This window comes from Tenrec ecaudatus, chromosome 15 (assembly GCF_050624435.1).
Source record: "Tenrec ecaudatus isolate mTenEca1 chromosome 15, mTenEca1.hap1, whole genome shotgun sequence".
Classification (NCBI taxonomy): domain Eukaryota; kingdom Metazoa; phylum Chordata; class Mammalia; order Afrosoricida; family Tenrecidae; genus Tenrec; species Tenrec ecaudatus.
Window position 1 is genome coordinate 83890656 of NC_134544.1, and position 22079 is coordinate 83912734.

The window sequence follows — 22079 nt, forward strand, 5'->3', positions numbered from 1 at the left end:
TTAAAATTTGAAATAAAATAATGTGATGTGCTTGGTGAAAATGTATCATTGACATCAACGTTTTTCCCCATTGCTTGAAGGTTCTCTGATCACTGTAAAACTTAACTACCCCCCACTCCAACCAGACAGGATGTTTGGGGCACATCATCTGTTGGATTCTCACTGGATTCTTGAAGCAGTCCACTGCTTGTTTCACTCTGTAAGCCTTTGCAGGAATAAACTTAGAATGTCTCAAATCAACCTGGTCTCAGTTTTTGGCTACAATGACAGGCTCTCCTAGACACCTTGCAGTCCAAAAACAATATGACCCTTTCACATATAACCCCACATCATACATAAGAAGAATGAATAGTAACAATACTAATAAACCATTATTGATCAAAATGTAAATAACACTATAAAATGAGAATATATGAAAGAGGTTACACTTAGTAATGAGTTTTTAGATAAACACCACACGAGTATCTACATAAAATAAAATACTGATTAATAGCATATGATCAAAGTTAAAACTCTGTAGAAAAAAATTCCCTAACAAGAAAATATAAAACATGTAACATACTTGGTAAAGTTTTGCAAATAAGCTGTGATGAATTAATTTTAGATTTAAAAAGGCAAACCATTCTCTTCTTTTTAAGGCAAATCATTCTTAAGTAAATAAGAATTTTTAGTAAAGATAAAATGTTCAGAATATCTGATCAAATATGTCAATAGAGTCATTTAACTATACATAATTACATGGAAAAGTTATTTAAATAATTTTAATTTTGAAAGTTCATATTGAAACAAGGGGATGATACTACTGGCCAAATAAACTAAATGTTTCCCATCCCAAGACTACACAAAGTCATTTGCTCCCAAGTAAGCAATGGACAAGAATTTCTCATGATTGGATTGTTTTGATGTAAAATGGTTCAGTTACTTTGAGAAATTATTGGATAGTTTCTTAGAAAGCCTACCAGTGCCTTACCATTTTATCCTGAAACATGTTTCCAAGGTGTTTGCCTTGTTGAGTTGAAAATATATGTCACCAAAAGCTGTGGGCTAATGATTTATAGATTTGTACACAATTAACTAAGTTTGAAATAGTCAGCATGGCCTTCAACATATGAATAAAAAAGCAATCAGTGTTACATCCATGCAATAAATATTATTGTTATTTTTAAGAGCTATCAAACCATGGAAATAGTTAGATGAATCTTAATTTGAATTAGTCATTTTTTAAAAAGTTATTCATTATATGATTTTGATTTAAAACTTTTGAAAAGAGAACTATAGAGATATGACAAACCAATCAGTGACTGCCAGGAATTTGGAAATACGGTGTTCAATAGGGGAGGCATAGGCACTTTTTTACAGTACCAAAATCCTTCTACTTGGTATTGTCATGGCGTAAATATGGTATTTTGATTTATAAAAGCACTTAAAACTTCACAGCATAAAGAGTCAACCTTAGCTATGGAAAAGTAAAAATAAAAGCTTAGGGATCTCAAGAGAGATATCAAATTATAAAAAGTGATGTTATTAAAAATGTCTGACACAACTCCCTGAAGTTGGCAGGGACAACATGCTAGCATACATAACTCTAAGGTGAACAGAGGCTGCAAACCTAAAGGCAACATAGTACACACAGCACCGTGCTATCCACTTTACAAATTCCTTTCCCATGACTACAAAGCTCAAAATATGAAATCATCACACATCCACAGTATAATTAAAAATATAAAATTGCAAATGTATAATAAATAAAATTAAAATGTTCTCATTACAACAAAATGCTGGAAAGCTTCAAACAATAACAAAACACAACATAGCTTTGGATTATAATACAAAGGGTAAAATCAATATCCCTGAAGCCTTATTATATCAGTAAATGATTGAATGAATAATAAAAATGGGGTAAAGAATCACCTCTCACAAGAGAATTTCAAGTGACTTATATATATATATATATATATACACATGTAGCCACTAAAAGAGTAAACTGTGAAGTTCTTCAAGATTTAATTTTACAATAACCCACAATGAATTTAATTAGCACATTGCATTTGGTGAATCTACTGTAAAATATATTTTTACACTGTGAATGACAAAGGTGTGACGTTGAGGAATTAAGTGCACGTGACACAAGCCATAGTATTTTAAATGGTATACACATGAAAAAGCTTGACCATAAATTAATATAACTTAGAATATTTGGTACCTTTTAATTATGATGTTGCTGATGAGTATGTAATACATAGTATATTCCTAGAAAAAATAATTATACCTGTGTTGGAACCAGTATTCTCTGTAGAAGTGAGCTTTGCAGGACATCATCTACTATACTTTGGACATACTATCAAGAGGGACCAGTCCCTGGAGATGGACACAGTAGCTGCCACAACAAACTCAAGCCTAGATTGTGAAGATGGACCAGGACCAGGCAGTGCTTTGTTCTGATGCACATAGGACACTCGATGGCACCTATCAGTAACAACAATAGTGCAAACGGAAACAAACAATATATCTTGCTGTTTGAACTGGAACAACTCAGAATAGCAAACATTTTTCTGTGCATGTATAGACATCTCAATAATATGAATGTGTTTACATTCAGAACATGTTAGCAACTGTAAATGAGATACTAGAAAGAAGAAAACAGACTAGGAAAATAAGGGATACCAGGTCATATTTGGCTCCAGCAGGGACACTTGTGTGTGAGAAGAAAGAGGATCAGATGTGAACATCATTCTGCTCTGACATGTTACTCATCCTAAACCAGACACGACTGACTTCAACCTGAAACCCTAAGTGTTCTACGTTGTAGTAAGCCACTGAGATCCCAACACTGAGTCTGGTATTTCAGAAGCAGGTCAACAGAACTGTTTTCTAACTTTCAACCAGTATTCCAGTGCTTAACTGTTTTCACCACTCAGAACCTCCAGGTGCCCTCAATGAATTTGAAAAATTCTCTTCAGATTTCCTGAGGTTTATTAAATATTAGTAATTGAAATTCCAGGTGGAGTCATTTCTCCACCATGTAAGACAGGCTGCTTCCTCTGCATGGGACAATAGTTTTGCCTGTTATACCTTTTTACTTCACAGATATCAATTGTAGACCAGAAGCTATGAAAATAGAGAAATCCTGTCCACCAAGCCCTGAGGATGATATTCCTGCTCAAAGCAGCCAATGCACAGGGAGGACCATAGGGCAGGCCCCACTATGAGACATGACGTCCCTTGCTGACCCATGGGGCTACAGGGAGAACACTGAAGAACAGTGCAGGAATTGAGCCCGACTTAACAGCACCACACTAAGGCGAAACACTACGAGTATGCAACAGAACAGCAAGGGGAACAGAGCAAAGAAGTCCCCAGGGAATACCAAAATTAGACTTTGGGCCCAGGGCCTGATACCATCTCACTCCCCCGGAAAATATTCCGAAATGTCAACAAACCAACCTTGAACGATTTACATGCTTTTCTTGTTATTGTCGATGGCTTTTGTTTTGTTTTCTTTTGTTGATTTGTTTGGCTCTGTCTTGTTTTTTGTGTATACTATTCTCTCTACAGGTCTATCTAGATAAGATAGGCAGGATAAACAATCTGGAGGAGAAAACAATGGGACCAATGGCTCTGAGGGGGGCATGGGAGAAGAGCAGATGGGGGGAAAGAAAGTAGGTGTTAACAAACCTAGGGGCAAGGAAACAACAAATGATCCAAAATCAATGGTGAGGAGAGTATAAGAGACCTGGTTCAGGAGGCCCTTAATCAAGGGCAATGTAACTAAGAGGAATTACTGAAACCCAAATGAAAGCTGAGAACGATAGTGGGACAAGAGGAATGGAAAAGGAAATAGAGGAAAGAACTAGGAGGCAAAGAGCACTTATAGAAGTCTATATATAGGCATGCACATATGTAAATATTTTTATATATGATGATGGGGATATATATCTATGTGCATATATTTATAGATTTAATATTAATGTAGCAGATGGATATTGGACCTCTACTCAACTACTCCCACAAAGCAAGAACACTTTGTTCTATTAAACTGGCATTCCAGGATGCTCACCTTCCTGACACAATTGCTGAAGACAAACTGGGTGCATAAGCAAATGTGGTGAAGAAAGATGATGGTGCATGGCTATCAAAAGATATAGCATCTAGGATCTTAAAGACGTGAAGAAACAAGTAGCTGTCTAGCTGAGAAGCAACACACAGCCCACATGGAAGAAGCACACCAGCCTGTGTGCTCATGAGGTGCCGATAGGATAGGATCAGGTATTAGGCATCAAAGAACAAAAAATCATATCATTGTGAATGAATGGGTGTGCATAGTGGAGACCAAGACCCATCTGTAGGCAACTGGACATCCCATACAGAAAGGTCGCAGGGAGGAAATGAGCCAGTCAGGTTGCAGTATAGCACAGACAAAACATACAACTTTCTTCGAGTTCTTTAATGCTTCCTCCTCCCCGCTACTGTGATTCCAATTCTACCTTACAAATCTGGCTGGACCAGAGTATGTACATGGGTACACATAAGAGCTGGAGACACAGGGAATCCAGGACAGATAAAATGTTTGGGACCAATATTGAGAGTAGCCATACCTGGAAGATAAGGGGAAGGTAGGTGAGAAAGGGGGAACCGATCACAATAACCCCCTCTCAGGGAGACAGACAACAGAAAAGTGGGTGAAGGGAAACATTGGACAGTGTAAGTCATGAAAATATAATAATTTGTAAGTTATCTAGGTTCATGGAGGGTGGGGGAGGAACGGGGAAAATGAGGAGCTGATATCAAGAGTTCAAGTAGAAAGAAAATGTTTTGAGAATGATGATGGCAACAAATGTACAAAAGTGCTTGACACAATGGATGTATGTATGGATTGTAATAAGAGCTGTATAAGCTCCTAATAAGATTATTTTAAAAGAAAAAAGATCTTTATATACAAGAGCAGTTGAATATTGAGAAAACATCCCAGACTAAGTGCATAAGTCTGATATTAGCCCATATGTCCAATACCAATCTATAAAGACCTCTTCAGACTCATGAAACACATGCAATGATGTCGAATGCAGGAAGATCACAGGCTAGAGAGTGGAAGATCTTGTGGATCCAGTGGCATTATAAGCATCTTAGCGTTGGCAGGGGTCTCTACATGGTTTCTCTAAGTCCAGGGTTCTGGCTGCATTAGGGTAGGTCCATGTGGCTTCTCAGGGATGTTTCACCGGGAGTTAGCAGACAGAGAGAGTGCCTTCTACCTCCAAGAAGGAGTACCAGAATTCCCAGAAGCCTCAGGAGAAGGCCACTCTCACACAGAGGCTTCATTGGCTATATCCTGACTGACGGGCTAGACTCCACCCCTCAACCCTTAATCCTCAAACTGACACCAGATTATATAACTACCACATGCACCAACCACTAAAACTAGGGATGAAGATACAGGAATTTTATCAGTACCTTCAGGTAGAAATTAATCAAACACAAGATCAAAATGAATGGATAATTATTGACAACTGAAATGCAAAAGTTGGAAACAAAGAGGAAGGAACAATTAATTGGAAAATATGGTCTTGGTGATAGAAATAATGACGGAGATCACATGACAGAATTTTATAAGGCTAACAACTTGTTCATAGCAAATACCTTTTTTGCCCAAACACAAAAGGCTACTATACAGATGGCGTACATAGGACTCAAATTGAGTATATCTCTGGGAAGAGAAGATGGAGAAGCTCAATATCAACAGCTAAAACCAGTCTGGGGGCCAACTGTGGAATGAACAATCAATTTCTCATATGTAAATTCAGATTCAAGCTGAAGAAAAAATAAAGCAATGCCATGGGAGTAAAGTACAATCTTGGGTCTTTCTCACCTTAGTTTCAAGATCATCTCAGATACAGATTTGACTCCTTGAACACTAATGACAGGAGAGCTGATGTGCTGTGGGTGACATAAAGAACATCACTCATGAAGAAAGTAAAGGGTTATTAAAAAGTGAGGAAAGAAAGAAAAGAGCAAAGTGGGTGTAAGAAGAGACTCTGTAACTTGTTTTAAATTATGGAGTAGCTAAGGCACTTACTTCATAAGAAATGAAGTCAAACAGCTGAATAGAAGCTTACAAAGAGCAGCTTGAAAAGTAAAGTATTATAATAAAATGTGGTTTTCTAGAGTTAGAAAATCAAAATGGAAGAATTTTTTACTATATTTTAAACTGAAATAACCGAAGAAAAAAATTCAAGCCTTGGTTGTTATAATGAAGATTCTATGGAAAAAACATTGAATAGGGAGGGAGGGGGAAAAATGAGGACCTGATGCCAGGGGCTTAAATGGAGAGTAAAATTTTGAGAATGATGAGGGCAATGAATGTACAAGTATGTTTCACAAAATTGATGTATGTATGGATTGTGATAAGAGGTGTATGAGCCCCTAATAAAACAAATTTTAAAATAAATAATAAAAAGAAAAACATTGAACAATACAAGAAGCATCAAACAAAGATGAAAGAATACAAATTACTCCACCAAGAAGAATTAGTTAACAATCTACCATTTCAAGAGGTAGCATATAAACAAGTACCAAAAGTACTGAAGGAGAATTCCAAGCTGCACTGACATTAGCCAAAAACAAGGTGCCAGGAATTGACTGAATATAATCAAAATGGTTCAACAAATTTATGAAGCACTGGAAGCATCGCTGGAATGTACTCTGGGGGCCCGGGGGCCCACCGGAATGATGCTATTTGAGGTCCGGACCAAACCATAATGGTGCTCTGGGGGCCCAGGAACCCACTGGAAATACCACCCCACCATACCACCCCAACCCCAAAAGCATGTTTCCATGTGGGTTTCTGGAATGCCCTCGGAAGCATACTCCTTATGGGGCTCCCGCACCCACCAGAGCATTCTTCGGTGGGGTCCCAGAGGCTTGCCAGAAGCATGTTTCCAGATGATTCCTGCTCCACACCCCACCCTCACCTCCCTCAGAGCATAGGCTGGTGCCAAAAGAAATTCAAAATAATTATTGTTACTAAGCATTGTGCTCAGTCCCTGGAAAATCTTAATAATAGGAAAACTTACTAAAAAGCTGTATTAAGATAATGTAGTACTGACAAAAAGGTAGGCATATATATTGATGGGATATAATTTAGTCTAAAAATCAATCCATACACTTATAGTCAATTGATTCAACAGAATGTCCACAGAATTTAATAAAAAAGCATTGTGATATCAGCAAATGGTATTGAAACAAAGATATCCTCATGAAAACGGAGCTTTTGACTTCTATCTTGCACCATATGGAAACATTACATCAAAATAAACCTTAAGACCTAAATGTAAAAGCCACATATATTGAAATCTTAGCAGAAAACATATACACAAATCTTTGTGACCTTGGATTAGGGAATGGTTTTTAAAGATATCTTCCATTTTAAGCAATTTTACCATCTTAAGCAACCCAAGGAAAAAGTACATAAATTGAACTTTATCAAATTTAAAATCCTTTGTTATTGGAAAGCCATGATAAAGGATTTGAAAAAGATAATTTACATCAGTAACTATCCATAAGTCATATATCTAATAATCTAATAAGTAGAATATCTAAAGAATTATTAAGAATCAACAACTAAGACAACCAAGTAAAAATTGGGAAAAATTAACTAGTCACTACTCCAAAGATAAATATTTTCAGCATAAACTATTCAATTCTAGTGTACATTTACTCTGCTAAAAAAAAAAAAAACTGCTGCAAATTTAGGTTGAAGGCTCACTCCCTGGGAGACACTGCAGCTGACAAGACACACGGAACTAACTATGCTAGTACCCTAAGTTGGAGAAACCACATGGACCTATCCTGATGCAACCAGACCTCTCAAGCCGGAGAAGCCATGCAGAGGCCCCTGCCAGCAATGAGATGCTTCCAATGCCACTGGATCCAAAGACTCTCTAGCCACTGGCCTCTGATCTTCTCATTCGGCATCCCTGCGTGTGTTTCATGAGTCTGAAGAGGACTTTATAGATTGGTATCGGAACATATGGGATAATATTGGACGTATGGACTTGATCTGCACTGGGCTTGGATGTTTTCTCAATGCTCAATTGCTCTTGTATACAAACCTCTCCCTTCTACACACACACACACACACACACACACAAATTTTAGGTTGAAGTTGAAGAATATTAAACCAAGTCTACGAAAGCCAAAACAAGATTTTGAGAATATCTCATCTGAACTTAGGGAACATTTCAAAACACATTTAATGCATTGAACACATGATGAGCTGTGGTAAAATATCAAGAACATCACATATGAAGGAAGCAAAAGGTCATTAAAAAGACAGAAAATCAAGAAAAAAAATCAAAGTGGATATCAGAAGAAACTCTGAAACTTGTTCTTAATTGTAAACTAGCTAAGGTAAATGGCAGAAATGATGAAATCAAAGAGCTGAACAAAACATCTCAAAGGGCAGCTCAGGAAGACAAAGTACTAAACAATTCAGCATTTGGGAAATACAAATCCAAATGACAATGAAATGCCACCTTACACAAACAAGAAAGCTATAATAAAACAAATAACATTGTCTATGATGTTGAAAAATCAGTGTCCTCATGCATTTAAACATGGTGTAGCCTCTTTGGAAAACAGTCTAGCAGTTCCTCAAAATAGTATACATACTACCACGTTGTTATTGTTATTGGTAGATGTCATGCAATCACATCACACTCGTAGTCACCCTGTCTAATAGCTAGAAACACAGCTTGGTCCTGCACCATCCTTACAATTACTATAATGTTTGAGCCCATTGTGACAGCCACTGAATCAATTCATCTTGTTGAGGGTCTCTTCTATTTTTGAGATCTGTGTACCAAACATGATGTCCTTCTCCAGGGACTGATAACATATCCTTCTGATAACATCTTTAAAGTATGAGGGAAGTCTTGGCATCATCACTTCCAAGGACCATTCAGCTGTATTTGTTCCAAAACAGATGTTAGTTCAACTGGCACTTTATTGTAATTTCAATATTCTTTGCCAACTCCTAGTTCAGATGCATCATTTCTTCTCAGGTCTCCCTTATTCATTGTCATTTTCATGTCTATATGAGGCCATTAAAAATACAACAATTTGGTTTAGGAACACCTTACTCTTCAAAGTCATATCTTTGCTCTTTAACACGTTAAAGCAGAGGTTCTCAACCTGTGGTTTGTGACCCCATTGGGATTCGAACAACTCTTTCACAGAGGTCACCAGATTCATAACAATAGCAAAATTACAGATATGAAGTAGCAACGAAAATAATTTTATCGTTGGAGTCACCACAACATGAGGAACTGCATTAGAGTCATGGCATTAGGGAGGTTGAGAACCACTGTCCTAGACCCAAGGTGATGCTAAAGCACACATACACGGTGCTGTCTAAGGCAGGCTAAGTCCACAAATGTTGCAAGGAGACAAGGACTTGCATAGACCCAACAGGAGAACCTTATCCTATGGCTAATGGGACATGAGATTCTACCCACCTAAGCTATAAGAAAGTGAATTTTTAATGGAAAAAAACAATTAGTGGTGCTTCCTTGAAAAACACCCTTAAGAACTAAGAAAATGTGCCAGACTCTGCTCCAGAGGCCCAAGCTCTAAACACATCCAGTGGTATGAAGTAATTGTTACTGTCCTATGGAGAGCTGGAGCTCGGGAGGCTTAATTGATTAGGTATTGGCTGCTACACATATGATAGTTTGAACTTGCCAACCAACCCTTGGGGCCAGATACGAGGCCATCTGCTCCTGGAATGAGTTACAGTATCATAAATGCTGTGGTAGTCCTGGTGGTGGTGCAGTTAAGAGTTGGGCTGTGATCCCCAAGGTCTGCAGTTTCAAAGAGCCAGTTGTTCTGAGAGCAAAAGACAGTGCTTTCTACACTTGCAAAGAGTTACAGACTCAGAAAAGCACAGCACCCATTTTACTTTCTCCTTTAGTGAGAACCGACTGAATGGCAGTGAGTCAGTGTTTGTGAAACCCAAAGGGGCACCTCTCCTATTTTCTAGAAAGCGGCTCTGAGTAGCAATCGACATAATGGCAGTGAAATATTCAAAATATCAAAGACATATGGTGTATATGAGATTCAGTTTGATAAAGCTACTTCTGGAAGGGTATTGCTCTTTCCACCTTCCCTTTCACATTTTTCTATGTTATTGAACTCACAATGTCAGCCTAGGTGACACTGTTTGTTATAATGCCATCACTTCTGTGAAGAGATTTGCTGTCAGCAGCCCAGAAGTGGGCAGTCTTATCCTGTTGGGTGTGGTTTTCCCCATTATCGATGTAATTGGGTACTGCCTCTAAGCGGTGCAGCTTTGGGGCAGGTCCAGGAACTCACCAGAAGTGTGGATCACCAGACATGAGACAGCATCTTGCCCTACTTCCTATATAGCTTGGATTCCTCCATCTGCACAGCCTGTGAGGAATCAGCCTACCATCTAACCTGCCCATCTTGCATTCATCTGGCCCTCGACCGACTTGAATCAAGAGAAGGGTCCAAAGTGATATCTGAGAGTTGCCAGCCAATACACCTGTGAATTGAAAAGGTCAGTAGTGTAACTAGAATTTTTCCTAAATATTTCTGACAGGGTGACGGGAAGGGAGAAAAACTGTGCTTAGTACTCTGGCAAAGGGTACAGTCTCAGAAACTCACAAGGGAAGTTCTGCCCTGTGCTTTAGGGTCTCTATGAGTCAGCACTGACTCAATGTCTTTCAGTGACTAGGGTGCTGGAGCCAAGATTGTGGAGTGCTGGGGTCACCCATGTGGCTCTCCCTGAGGTCTGAGCAGATGCAGCTTACCCTTCATGAATCAGGATTCCTTTCATAGCGGATTCATCAGAATGAGCACAGGGCACTCGGTATCTTGGAGCTTCCCATCCACAGTGATGTTGCAACATCCCACCCTTGTTCACGGCAGCTTTTCCCCAGAGATAGAGGGAGACAGTGAAAGTCATGGTGGAGGCCTGACCCTTCATCTCACTGCCCCTGGTTGTTCTAGGGACAATCTCAGAGGACATCTCTTGCTTGTGAGAGACAATTGTCTTCATATTCTAAGTTTCCAGCGATTTTAGATAACATTTAAAATTCGGTTGTTTGTAGTTCACCATGGCCGTTTGTCAGAGAATGGTGCCTCATAGGGTTTTCAAAGGTTGCTTTTTCAAAAGAAAGCCACAGGCCTGTCTCTTAAAGTGTCTCTGAGGAGAAACCAACAACCTTCTAAGATAGCTGCTAAACATTTTATCTGTTGTGTTATTAGGAGTTCCAAGTTTAAAGAAGTTAACTATGAATTTCACATTTAAGCAAGAAGAAAAATGACATATCGTCAGGTTTTTATTTTGGAGGTTTTAAAGATTTTTGTCAAATAATATCTTTGTAAGATTTTGGGATTTGCATTTATATTTTTTTTGTTTCATTTTCTACTAAAATTCTCTAAGGTTTTAGGAAAAAGGCATTGCATTTAGTTTGCTGTTGCTGATGTTTCTGAGATGATTGCTAGGTGTGCCATAAGAGTGGATCAATTAGAAGTCAGGTGGAGATAACATAGGTCTAAATAAGAGACTGAGATAGGATTTTGATATTAGAATCTGGGTGAGTCTTACCCAATAGGAATTGAGTTTGAAGATTTATATTCCTGTGGTGAGAATATTTCTTTTTAGAATCTAAAATTTAGATGCATAATTCATAAATTCTATTTATAGATTAGAAAATGTCAGTCATTGATGGGATGTTTTAGGCTGTTCTTGTTAAGGGATCAGGAATTGGTCCTCACTTATACTTACCCTCAGAACTGACTCATAGTTAGCTTATGTCAAAATTGTGGAAATATAGGCCAATACACGATCATCCTAAAAAGTGTCATGTTAGAGCGCTGATTGCTCGAGTTATCACGTCAATCCAGCTCAATGAATTATTATTCCAGAGAAGACTTTCATTCTCTATGCATAGGTCCAGAAGCCAGTTTTAACCTGCAGTGATATTTTTGAGTTCTGAGCATATGACTTTGTACTATACAGGAAAGGAAAGGGAACACATAAAAATATATACCTCGGCAGGATTGTTGAGCCCACCTCGGACTCCCTCTAATAATAATAATTATTATTATACTAATCACTGCTATAAAACAATTGATGTAAACATTCAACTTGTTAATTTGGTCTTCAAATATCCTATTCACTGTAGGATTTTCCTTGCAAGAGCTGACAGAAGACCTACTCTGACCTTCCTTGCCAAGATGCTGATAAAAGATCTGCTCTGATCTTCCTTGAAAGATGATGATAAACAGTATCTACTCCCCTGGAACAGTCATGTAGGTTCTTTTGCATCCTATTCATTCACTTCACCTTGAGCCCTCACCCTCCCTGCTGGCTTCACCAGCAATAAAAACAAAGTTTTTGCCGAAGCATAGGTTTAGCATATAAAACTGGAGGAATAAGGATGACACTTTGTATTTCGGGTTATGAGATTTTATGACAGTGATATTTACTCTGTTATTGACCTGTGGTAATGTGTAACCAGTTAATCAGTTATTAGCAAATGTATTTTTTTAAAGGATACATTTTTTCTTATTCACATTTGTAGTAATTTATCTAAGTACTGACACTTGACCATTCATTAATATTGGGTAATGAATTTCATACATATTATTGTAAAATGTTAAGAAAATAGAAATTCAAGGAAATATTTAGCAAATATATTGTCTAGTAATTACAAGAAATAATGAAGTCTCACAATTTATATCTCGTGTTATTTATTGAAATGATAAAAGAATCATGATATATTCATGGGAAAGGATGAAAATATAACATTCACAGCAAAATTAATATTTCACTACATCTGTGGAATTTTTAGATACGATGTATGTTTTGGGTATGTTGGAAAAGTCAAAGGAAATCATGAAAATTTTGTTGGCCAGTGCAAAGCAAAGAAAATAGACTAATTTTTTAGAAATCCCCCCTCGGGCTCCCTCTGCACCTTTTCACCACAATGTATTCTCATTGCTCCTAAAACCAGCTCAACAATCCTGCCGAGGTATATATTTTTATATGTCCCCTTTCCTTTCCTGTATAGTACAAAGTCATACGCTCAGAACTCAAAAATATCATTGCAGGTTAAAACTGGCTTCTGGACATATGCATAGAGAATGAAAGTCTTGTCTGGAATGATGTCTCAGGACAGTCCTGAAATAAATACAGCGTGTAGTGAGTTCTGCGGGTGAACTGAATACACGAGCAGGTGTCCACACGAAGGAACCCAAGGCAGTAATGGTGCAGAGCTCTTAGATACACTTTGAGGCTCAGAAGAGACTAAGATTCAGGTGTGCCTGATCCATACCATGATACTTTCAACATCCTCATATGAATATCAAAGTTGGACCGTGAGAAGAAAACCAAAATGAGAGTCTATGCATTCTACTTAGAAACTTTATAGTGATGAATATTGAAAGTAACATGTATTATCAGAGCAATAAAAGTATCTTAAAATGCAAATAGAATGATGCTTAGAAATAAGAATGTTGATACTTCTTTCCGTGACTTTAAACACATTATCTTGGTGGAACAGTCCCTGGAGAAGGACATTATTTTTTTTGTAAAATAGGACAAGGAAAGAGAAAAATATTCAATCAATGGACTGAGACAGTTGCTGCAATCACGGACTCCTTCCTATGTAACCACACTAGTGAGGACTGGGCTGCGTTTGCTTCACTTGCACAGACTCCATGAGGCTGAAAGGACTCAATGGCACAAAACATGCATTTGTTTTCATATATGATCATGCCTCAGAAACCCACGCCTTATATATCGTTTTAAAAAATGCTATGAAATTATTGTTCATGTTTAGAACCTGTCTCATTTTGAATTATAGTCTGAAGCAGGAGTCCTCAAACTTTTTAAACAGGGGCCAGTTCACTGTTCCTCAGACTTGTTGGAGGGCCAGATTATAGTTTTTAAAAAGACTATGAACAAATTCCTAAGCACACTGCACATATCTTACTTTGAAGTAAAAAAAACGGGGCAAAAACACCAGTTGGGCAAGATAAATGTCCTCAGCGGGCCGCATGTGGCCCGTAGTTTGAGGACCCCTGAAGCAAAAGTCGCAATTAATTCTCCAAATGGCTAATTCTTCTGCAAACACATACTGAAGAAATTCTTTATTGGATGATCTTAGCACTCAGTTAGAAGATCAGTTTACATTAGCTATATAAGTTTGCTTGTGTACTTTTCATGGTGTTACATTGGTTGGGATGGAGTCCTCAGGTAAAACAAGTAGTGGGGGTTCCAACCCACGCAAAAGTGCCTTGGAAGTCAGGCTTACTGAACTAATTCTCAAAGCAAAACAAGACAACCAGCTGCATTCTGCACACAATGGGTCACATGGAGTCAGAATCCCCTCTTAGGAAGCAGAAGCAACCCCGGGTGGCTTTTCTTTTCATGATGACTATTAGCTCATAGAAACCGAGGCAGCACCATGGTTAGGGCATTGGGCATCTAAAACCCAACTATGAGGGAGAACAGTTAAATTGTTCTTAGAAAATTACAGACCCTTATGAGTGGTTTTATGTCCTCATTGACAAGGACAGCAAGCGACCTCTGCGCTGCCTGCTAAGGGGATAACCAAAGGACCCCGTGAAAGAAGACTCTGTAACACCTTAATCATGAAGCCAGGCCCCCGTAAACATCTTGCACTAGACTGTACCAAAGATAATTTTGACCCAGAGCAGCATCCCAGATAAAACTGAATGGAATGAGATATGAGAAACAAAGACAAATCAAGTCAATAATTAGAGAGCTGATTGACCACTGAGGCAGCACCCTCCAATTTGAAATTACCGTATAAAAGCTAGAAGTGTTCTCCTAAACCAGGGGTCCTCAAACTTTCAAAACAGGGGGCCAGTTCACTGTCCCTCAGACTGTTGGGCCAGAGTATAGTTTAAAAAAAAATATGAACAAATTCCTATGCACAGTGCACATATCTTATGTTGAAGTGAAAAAACAAAATGAGAACAAATACAGTATCTAAAATGAAGAACAAGTAAAGTTAAATCAATAAACTTACCAGTATTTCAATGGGAACTATGGGCCTGCTTTTTGCTAATGAGATGGTCATGTCCGGTTCCATATTTGTCACTGCTAGTCCTAACAAGTGAGGCAAGTGTGCATCAGTTAGTCTAGATCTGATTGGAGATTTCAGATGTTTCATTCTGGAAAAAGTCTGTTCACAGACATAAGTGCTGCCAGAGATGGTTGTCATTGTGAGTGCATGGTTCCTGGCATTAGGATAAGTCTCAGAGGGGGAGCTGCACAGAAATTAGGAAGGTTGCTTGACTTGAATGCATCTTTAAGAGAGTCACAATTCTGCAGTTCAGCCAGTTCCCTTTGGTAAATAGTATCCACTTTTTCAATATCAACAGAAAACGGGTTACGGCAAAGCAGTATGTCCTGTTCATGAAGATGAAGCTCTTTAAATCTAAATTGGAACTTCTTTTGCAACTTTTCCAGTGAATCCGCATGTTTTGTTTGGGAATGCAACCAATGGGTTTTCCGCTAATGGTTTTGAGTTTTGGGGAGATGGCAGAAATTTTCCTTCTTCACTTGTTTGATGAGCTCTAATTTTACTTCAAAAGCTTTCACAGGTGATTTCATATCACAGATGAGCTTCCCCTTTCCTTGAAGTTACACATGGAAACTGCTGAGTAGCTCTTTTACATCTGTCAGAAAGGCAATGCATCATTGAGCTCCGGTACTTCTTTGTTTTTTGAAAGCAGAAAAGCTGTAATCTGTGGAAGTAAGTCATAGAAATGTTTCAAAACTTTCCCTCGATTCAGTCAATGGACTTCTGTGTGGTACAGATCATCTTCATAGGCAACATTTAGCTCAGACCAAAATTCCTGAAGTTGTCTGTGGTTTAGTACATTAGCTCTAATGGAGTTAACACAATATACCACAATTTTCCTAACAGACTCCCACTTCAGTGATTTACTACACAGCGCTTGCTGTGTATGAGGCAGTGTATGGCTATTGGATGAGAATAGTTATGTTTGTCCATGTCTGGGTTAATTGTAGCAATTACTCCTTTCTTAGATGTCACCATGCTAGGAGCACCATCAGTTGTCACACTGGCTAGTTTAGCCCAGTCCAGCTCCAACCCATTCAGTTTGGCAAACCTTTTCATAGATATATTCTCCTGTAGTTGTTCCTTTGATGCTTTGCAGTGCAGCAAGCTCTTCATGACTTCAAAATAGTCATTCGTCTCGCGAATAAAAATCAGAAGTTTTGTAGAATCACGAACATCATTACTTTCATCGAGTGCCAAGGAAAAATAGGAACATTTTTTCCGGAGTTTTGCAAATGCTGATGAAAATTGTCTCCCATTTCTTCAATCCTTTGTGTAATTGCAGGTCCTGAAAGACTCACTGTACTAAATTAATTGGCCTTCTCTGGACACATCTCTTGGGAAACAGAAAGAAGGCATTCTTTAACAAATTCTCCCTCCACGAATGGTCTACCAGTGCATGCGATTAGCTTGGCAACTTGAAAACTTGCTCGCAGTGATGAAATATTTAGCTGCCTCTGCTTCACAAAAGTATTTTGCTGAGTTGTCAATGTAATTTTTCAGTTTTAAAATTTTATCTTTTCTCACTTGTCCAACCAAGCAAACATATTTATCTTTATGTTGAGTTTGATAGTGAAAACGCAAATTGTATTCTGTGAACACAGACACTATATTCTGGCATATCAAACACACAGCTCTTTTCTTGTACTGCATGAAAAAGTAATCATAAGCCCACTGTTCTTTGAATATCCGGCACTGAGTCAAATTTTCTTTCTTGATATAATTGTTTTCTAGGGATTCCAAATTGCGATGAATAAAATACCAACATATATATGCAGCACTACAAAAACAATATACCAGTAATAACTTTGCCCAGAGACATGTAGACTGCACTATTAATACAGTCTGATCAATGCCCATCAATGCAGTCTGATCAGTGTCCATCAATGCAGCCTTGCCAGTCCACATCAGTTCAGCCTCACCAGTGCCCATATTGGTGGAACTCTGCTTCTACCTCAGTTTCACATTGATGCGGTTTGGGAAGCGGCAGGTGTACAGAGCCGGTTCCTCTACCACCTTTCGAGTTCACACTACCCTGTGTGATCCGCACTGTGATCTGTGAACTTGCACAGGAATCTGATCGCATAGGTGAGAAGACCCATAGTCAGATTCCATTGCAGGAAAAAAGAAGGCACGGCTGCCTTTTATCTTGTGAATCTAATGTGAGCTCAGCCATACAAGCATATGGCTGAACCTGCACTGCTCAGATACTGCAACAGTGTGAACCGGGGCTCGGGGCTTACACAGCACACAACATATACCATCATACACAAGCGACTAGCAATCAGAATATAAATGCACTCACTCCCAATTAATTAGGTTTCCTACTCCTCTGCTGTCTGCAGAGCCAGATTAAGTTCCCATGGGGTACTACGCAGATTACCAGTTTGGGGCCCCCAACCAATAACACTGACTGCTGATCATTTGCATTACCTCTGAGCACTGACAATCTGCATTAGCACTGAGCACTGACTATTTGCATTATGACGGTGAGGCAGCCCCCCTAGAAACCACCCCCAAACGAACTAACCAACTTAAAAAAAAAGACCTCCTAACTTCGGGGGGGGGGGGGGAAAGGCCCTACTAACTGCAAAATAAAATTTTTTTTTTTATATAGTTGCATCTTTATTAGAAAGTCTCTGCTGCCGACTTAGCGTTTTCCACCAACCCGGGGAGCGGACACTTTCACGGGCTTCACAATCTTTTGCTTAGGTGCTGCCTTGGTGGGGGCCTTAGTAGCAGCCATTGCTGTCTTTTTAGAAGCTTGCTTTGCCTTTTTTGCTTCCTTGGCAGCTCTGATGGCCTGTTCTCGCTGGGCCTTTCTAACCTCAGGCTTCTGATTCCTCTTGGCCATAATATCAGCAAGAGACGCACCAGTGATGGCCCTCTGGAATTTGACTGCACGGCGGGTTCTTTTCTTTTGAATTTCTTCTGACTGCCCCTTCTTGTGCTTCCTCCTGTACAGGACAGTCCAGTTGATCTGCCGAGGGATCCTCTTGGAAAGGAATGCCGACTCGCATTTTGCATTCAGGAACTGGAAAACCTTTCCATCGGTCCTGGCGTAGCACCGCCCGTGCCCGGGGTAAATCTTGTAGCCGCTGAAGCTGCACAGCTCGACCTTCATGGCTGCGGCAGCAGAGGCCCGGGGAAGACGGCGAAGAGGACGCAAAATAAAATTTTTAAAAAGATCTCCTAAGTTAAAAAAAAAAAATCCTAACTTGTTCTTACCTTGGTCCTCAAGCAGCAGCAGGCTCTGCACAGGCAAGCTCATGACTCATCCAATCAGATCACACTGGAGACTGAGAGGAGGAGTAGAGACAGAGAGGAGGGGAGTCGGAGAGTGCAACTCACATTCCACACATGTGCAGAGGGCCCGGGACTAGTCAGCTGTTAAGCAGAACACGCAGAGGCTGCTGTTGAAGGCCATTAAGACTCAGCCTTCAAAGGGCTGAGCAATCTCATGACCTACTTGTCAGTGTTTGCTGATTTCTTCTGTGACTTTACGTTTTGAACAGACTGTCAAGGACAAGAAAGTATATGAAAGGTCTGGGAAAAAACAGGTGGTTTAATTTTCTCAAGGATGTCTGGCTTGGCAGAAGATAGAGTTGCTATGTGTATCAAATGTGCTTGCTTAACAATGAGATCATTAACCCCGGGTTGTTTCTGCATGGATCTAAGGAGTGTGTAGAATAAACTTCAGTGTTTCAGTCTATCAGATTGTTGTCCTCCCAATCCTTTCTGTCTCTCTTTTTTCCCTTAATCCTCACTCCCCCTTTCAGGACTGTTAGACTCATCAGCTGGCTCCGACAGGCTGCAAAAAAAGACAAGGTGGGCTGGATAAATGTCCTCAGTGGGCCGCATGTGGCCCACAGGCCATATTTTGAGGGCCGCTGATATGACCAATGGAATAATAAATTACGGTTTTCAGGCCTTTTCCAAACAGAAATTTACTGACCCCTGATCTAGGGTAAGAGTCAGGAAGAAAAACAGCAAGGCTTTCTGAAATACATAATTTTAAACTATGATTATTTGACAGAATATATTTTTAAAATGTCACCTGGATGGATTGGTTGAACTACCAACCCTGGTGGTAGTGGTGACTTGCCCAGCTGTTAAATGAACAATCTTTCAAACCCACCAACTGCTCTGTGGGCGAAATTTGTGGTAGCATAATCTCATAAGGAAGTACAGGCTTGGAAATCTTAAAGAAGTTCTAGTCTGTCCTATAGGGTTATTTTGAGTTGGAAATGATCAGTGTTAGCAGAATTTTAGTTTGGGTGAAAAGCAACCTTTTTCAATATACTATACTTGAATAAATGACACCAAGTTTCAAAGCACCAACTTTACAGCCATTAGTTGAGTCCTTAACATCACCCCCCACAGACTCCAGAGTCTGCTTGAAAGATATTCTGACTGTGACAGTTACACGATCTCCTGTCAACTTGCAAAAGATTGAAGTCTAGCCTGTCAATCAGGTCACAGCTTGATAACCTCATTTGGAGGTACATAGGAGATAAATAGCTCACTGGAGGCCAGACACACTCTCTCCCTGCCAGGTATTCCTGTTGACAAGCCACATGGAGCTATGCAAATGGCAACCAGAGCCTTAGAGCTGGAGGAGCCACATGGAGACCCATGACAGCACTAAGATGCTTTCAATGCCACTGGATCCACAAGACCTTCCACCCACTAGCCCGTGATTTGCTTGCCCTCAGTGTTGTTGCATGTGCTGCGTGAAGTCTGAAGTGGAATTTACAGACTGGTATCAGACATATGGGCTAATATTGGACTTACAGATTTGATCTGGACTGAAATGTTTTCTCAATTTAGTACTTTTTATATAAAACCCTTTCTACACACATAGTAGTGTCTACGAATTTGTTTCTCCAGTCCACTCGGACTAACACACTGACCTCAAAACATAGGCTGATCACCCCTGTCACTCCCTATGGAACAAGCTCGTTTGTTTTATTTTCTCTCCAAGAGAATGTTTTCTCTTCTTACAACTCTGAATTCACAGATACGAAGGGTAGGCACTGAATCATAAAAATAGATTCCAAGTGGAAAACTGTAGATGAAAACCCTGGATCAAAATAAGAAATCAGACTCGAAACTCCCTCTCCAAAGGCTCCGGAGTCAGAATCCTTTCTTTTCAGGCCCTTACAGCACCCTGCCACACAGCTGCCTCCCTGCATGTGCGGTTTGTATCTGTTCTCACACTCAGTGTGTCTTCCCCACCATAATACATGGATGTATGATAGACTTTTAGAGGGTCCATTCGCTGATACAGTGTACTCTTGGCAATGTTTCTGGAGATGGTACACCAGCCTTTACGTAATCTGTATGTTATAGCAACAGTACTAATATGTGAGACCCACTGTAGGCCTGTGTCCGGGGAAGCGAGCCCCTAACACATCATTACGGATCCAATAGGCACAATTGCACAGTGACAATAAGTAAAGATCATAGTAAAGTCATAGAGAGCATGAGAGCTAGAAGAGAAATATAGAAATAAATGGAGTCAGACACAATTCATGGTAGCATGCTCACCTCAGCCCCACTTGGTGGTCCACATGGAGGGAGAGAGTATCTTTAATGCTAACCAAAGCTGTTATATTCTCTGGGAACATGCAAGCCCCCTAATTACAAGTGAGGACCCACGTCACAGGAAGGGGCTGTGCTATTGGGAATATAGTAATGGGAGGGGGTGACCTAGGGGTATCCACGCAATGGAAGAGGAGGGACTTGGCGTACACATGTGGTAAGATGGGCAGATCCTAGATTTAGTTTGGCAACTTAACTTTGGATGTCACAGAGCCCGTTTGACTTGTTTCCTGGCTCAACTGATAAAGACCATTGTCGGTAGGATGTGAATGCTTGGTCACAAGCCTCAGAGAGAAATAGTTCATTGTCCCCAGCAGCAGGGAAGCGGGGAGGGGGCTACCCTGTAGTCTGGTGACTATCTGCCCTCAGGGAGGATGTCTGTAAGCATCTGACCTCCCCGCACAGCCTGGAGCATGGCTGATACAGGTCACGGCAGTGCTACTAAAAGTGAATCCAGAGATGGCACAAAAGAATCTCAAAGACATCTTATGGTCCCTCAACTATCCTTCAGACCCAACCAGTTGCACATTAGTGTTGACAACTGCAAACACAGTATAAGCTGGTCATGAAACCATCACCCATTTCCAGTCTCCTACTCATACCCACTCACACACACTAGCCCGCAATAAAGTGACTTGTTAACTAAAATACCTGAGTGAGATGACTCTGTTCATACAAATTACTGAATGGGGTTACCTGGGGTGCATGGTACTGAGGATCTTCTCCCAGAGATGAATGGTTTGGATTTTATTATAAGTGGGGGTGGGTTTTTTTTTTCATATCTTCCTATTATACGGTGGCAATTATACCTGGATACTTTCAGAATACTCACTGTCCTACCGTACACATAAATGAATATCCCAAAAGGATTTGATGTATACCACAATTTATGTCTTTTTAGACATTTAGGTTGTTTCTCATTTCTGGTTTTATAATGAAAGTTACAATTTGGGTTGAAAATAAAAGAGAGGAGAAAAAAAAGCATTCACATTCTTATTACCAGAAATCACAGCAACAAATATAGCCATACTATAAAATTTTCTTCAACACAATTGTAATATTAAAAACAACAACAAAAAATATCATATTTTTAGTCAGTTCCCATTAGGACAGAAAAACACCAAAGTCTTAACTTTGCTAGAGTTGATGTCTTGGATGACAATTAAAATGTATAAAGGTTTTTCTAAAATATTTAATAGTTTAAAGCTTCTTGTGTTAAAGTGAATAGGATGTCCCAGAAGCACAGACTTATGACCATACTTGTTTTATTGCAGAACATTCCTTAAGATGTAGATAATAAACAAATATCAATTTCCTTCTAATCCCTTGATGGTGGCT

General features: G+C 39.5%; 1 protein-coding gene across 1 annotated transcript; it reads right to left on the reverse strand.

Moving 5' to 3' along the window:
• Nucleotides 1-17755: 17755 nt before the first annotated feature.
• On the reverse strand, nt 17756-18272 carry LOC142427814 (large ribosomal subunit protein eL24-like). Its single transcript, XM_075532934.1, has one exon. It carries the CDS (start codon nt 18259-18261, stop codon nt 17788-17790), a length of 474 nt encoding a protein of 157 aa, XP_075389049.1. The 5' UTR covers nt 18262-18272; the 3' UTR covers nt 17756-17787.
• Between the last annotated feature and the right edge of the window lie 3807 nt (nt 18273-22079).